Source organism: Glycine soja, chromosome 11 (genome assembly GCF_004193775.1).
Source record: "Glycine soja cultivar W05 chromosome 11, ASM419377v2, whole genome shotgun sequence".
In the NCBI taxonomy this organism is placed as follows: Eukaryota; Viridiplantae; Streptophyta; class Magnoliopsida; order Fabales; family Fabaceae; genus Glycine; species Glycine soja.
This window is the reverse complement of record NC_041012.1, coordinates 48,377,632-48,380,881: the sequence shown is the minus strand read 5'-3', so window position 1 is coordinate 48,380,881 and position 3,250 is coordinate 48,377,632. Positions and strand designations below refer to the sequence as shown.

Sequence of the window (3,250 nt, the reverse complement as noted above, 5' to 3'; positions counted from 1 at the left end):
TTAGACAAGTTAAGAGTAGAAGTGCTCGTGTGAACCAATAAGGGTTTAATTTCATGGCACCTTTTTTATGAAATGGAAAATAATGAAAAAATATATAGTATAAAAGAAGAAAAAAAGAAGAAGAGGAAACAAAACACCAATAAAAAGGAACTTTTCATGGTGGCGTAGGGGATACGGTTCTAGAAGCTTTCTGGCACCCTACAAATACACCCATTTCCTCTACTTGCAGTACCATCAACCACAGCCATTCCTCTAACATCATCTGAATCGTCACAACTCACAACCCTCACTCTTTCCCTCCTCCTTTGCAACTCGCACTCCCACTGTTGCCTCAGGTAATAATTCATCCAAATTCTTTCTGTTTATTTATTTATTTCATTAAATTCACATGCATGTACCAAAAAATATGTAACTTCAAATTCTGTTATCAGTTATCTCTATTCACTAGCTTAGAGTATTTGCTTATCAGGTTATATTTTTTATGACATTTTCTTAGAAGTTTTTTCCTTACCTTTCATGCAGCTAATAACTAAGTGCTTGTGCTCGTGCTTATCTTTGGATTACTGAAGATGTCAACTTGTATGAGCAAGAAAATCCAAGGCCAAAGCCTTTCTATAGAAGAAGAGAACATGCTGGTGGTGCAGAAGCAGGGAATCGTGACCATTTTGGGCTCTAACCACGATGCTCCGACAACTTCTCTTCGACGCACTTTATCCGCAGACATGTCTTCCAAGACATGGCTTTCTCAAAACGGCTTCTCTCTCATGAAAAAAACCTCTTCCTCTGAAGAACTCTCTTACTCATCACTCACAAAATCCACTATTTCTGACTCATCCTCGTCTGATGAAGATAACAGCGAAGAAGCGAAACAAGACCAGTTCCAAATTTGGAACACAATTCAAAAGGAGCAGCAGCATGAGGACAACAAACCAGGACAGGTTGATGTGTGGAGTTCAATTTTGGTCCAAAAAGCCAACGAGGAAACCTTAAAACTAAGCACAACTCCTTATGTTCACCCACTTGTGAGAAGGTCAAAGAGTTGTTTGAGTGAAAAAAGTTTAGAGATTTGCACGGAGAGTCTTGGATCCGAAACTGGCTCAGATGGGTTCTCTTCTTACTCACCCTCTGAGACAGAAGAAAAAGAAGAAGAAAAAGAGGAAGAGAGTATGCAAATTACACACGAGGAGGATTTTCAAGTGCCAAAACAAAACTATGCTGAGAAAAAGTCCTTGCCTCGTTCTTTCCCTCCTCCACTTCCTTCACTCCACATGCGTTCACACCGTGACAATGGAAGGTTGTTCCTACAAGCTGTGTCTGTTCCTTCACAGAACAACTTTTGTGCTCAACGAGAAAACGGTCGACTTGTCCTCACTTTTGCTGACGTGGAGGTAGCTGAAGAAGAAGAAGAAGAGTTTGATGAGGCAGAGGAATTTGAGAGTGTGATAGAGGAAGCAAAAACACCCATGTTAACGTTGTTATCTAGTGGGTTTGGGTTAGCATTAATGATGAATAAGCCAATTGGGTTATTAGGTACTGATGCTAACGTTAAGAGTCCAAAATGGTCAGAGAAGTTCAACGATGTGGTCAATTTTAAGGATGTTGATACGGTACAACATAGTCATCCACTGCCACCGAGGCCAAGGCAGCATGGTAGTATTCATAAAAAGGCTTTCAATGCTTATGAATACTATTGGAGGACCAAGCCTACGACAAAAGTTGCTCCTGCTTCTAACACGTTTACCTTTCAACACAACAACAATTACTCTTCCTTGGAGAACAATTTGAAGAGTTGCAAGGATTCTAGGAGGTCTTTTCTGATCTGGGAACCGTATTGCATTGCCACCTGATCCGAGTCTCAAATTTGGTCACATTGCTAATTAAAAACTTTTTACTTAACTCAAATGCTTCTATCACTGTGGCATTTTCTCCCTACCCAGTTCCACTCATTCAGGGAGCTGTAGTCGAACTCAAATAATAAAAAAATGGAGAGGGTGAAAAGGGATAGTGAGAGAGAATACTTTATTTGTAATTGCAATAGTAAGATTAGAAAATGAGACAAATTACTTGGACAGTGTCATATATATTATATTTAAATCTGTTTATGCTATTAAAAATTGCATAATCAAAGTTTTTCTTTCCCCTGGTTGACTGTCTTGTCCCCTCTAAATTTAATTTATCATGGTTTCTTTTTAGCCTTCTTTCTTTTGCAATAATGAGCCAATCTCCAATGGGGCTTGAAAATTGGTCGTATCCTGTCCAACTGGTCTTATGTTTTGGGGACACCATGATCTATACGTGATATTTTTGCCTCTCCACTCCTGAATTTAAGTCAAAATAGTGGTTGCTATGTGCTTGGTTAAAAATATGAAAGATTGCAAGCGATATTCATCAACATGATCTTTATAGTTTTTTATTATTAATTTCTCAGATGTATCACCTCTAAAGTTAATTATCGCCAATGGACTTTACAAAATCATCTTTTTATGATTTGATTAAAACATGAAAAACAATTATGCATTTAGCGATGACAACATCAACAACTTTTAATTGAATTACGTCTCAGCTTACCTTTTCCAACGGTGGTGTACAACTAATGAGCACAAAACATAAATTAACATAAATTTAGCAGTAGTCCAATTAGCAAGGAGTGTGATTTTGCTTTCAAAATGTTCATGGATCATGTAAAGGTGATGGTGAATCGTCTCATCCCTTTAATCCAGCTCGGCATAGAGTTACTTTTTAATGAAATTGGATTTGAAAATTAGTCTTGATGTATTTTGAAAATAAATTTAGAATATAGTTCATAGTGTCTAAATCCAATCTAATAGTTTATAATTTTTAAATATAAATTTTAAAATAATTATATATAATAATACTGCCATGATATCAAATTGATATCAATTTCAATTATATAAAATTTCAAATATATAATAATTGTAGTTTTATATTTCTCTAATTTTATAACTTAATTGTATAAATTTTAAAATTAATAAATTATGCCAAAAAATTAAATTTATTAATTATTTTCTTATATAATTTGAATCTTAATTAAATTGGACTTAGATTCAAATAAATGATCTAACAAAAATTTTAGTAAGACAAAAATATACCCGTCCCAGAATACCTTAACCATGTGTTAATCGTTCCCCTTTTCGCAATGACGAATCCTTTCCTTTTCTTCCTTTATAGAAAAAATCCCTCTTATGTAGAAGACTAAGTTGTCTTTATTGTCCATTTGTCCCCTTACCAA

General features: G+C 35.4%; 1 protein-coding gene across 1 annotated transcript; it reads left to right on the top strand.

The window, feature by feature from the left end:
- The first annotated feature begins 236 nt into the window (after positions 1-236).
- LOC114374513 (protein FAF-like, chloroplastic) lies at positions 237-2,148 on the top strand. Its single transcript, XM_028332170.1, has 2 exons — positions 237-335; positions 523-2,148. Exon 2 carries the CDS (start codon positions 570-572, stop codon positions 1,845-1,847), a length of 1,278 nt encoding a protein of 425 aa, XP_028187971.1. The 5' UTR covers positions 237-335; positions 523-569; the 3' UTR covers positions 1,848-2,148.
- The last annotated feature ends 1,102 nt before the right edge of the window (positions 2,149-3,250 follow it).

What these genes read in the sequence shown, in the direction of transcription:
- LOC114374513 (XM_028332170.1), top strand. Translation starts at nt 570, where the DNA reads ATGTCAACTTGTATGAGCAAGAAAATCCAAGGCCAAAGCCTTTCTATA.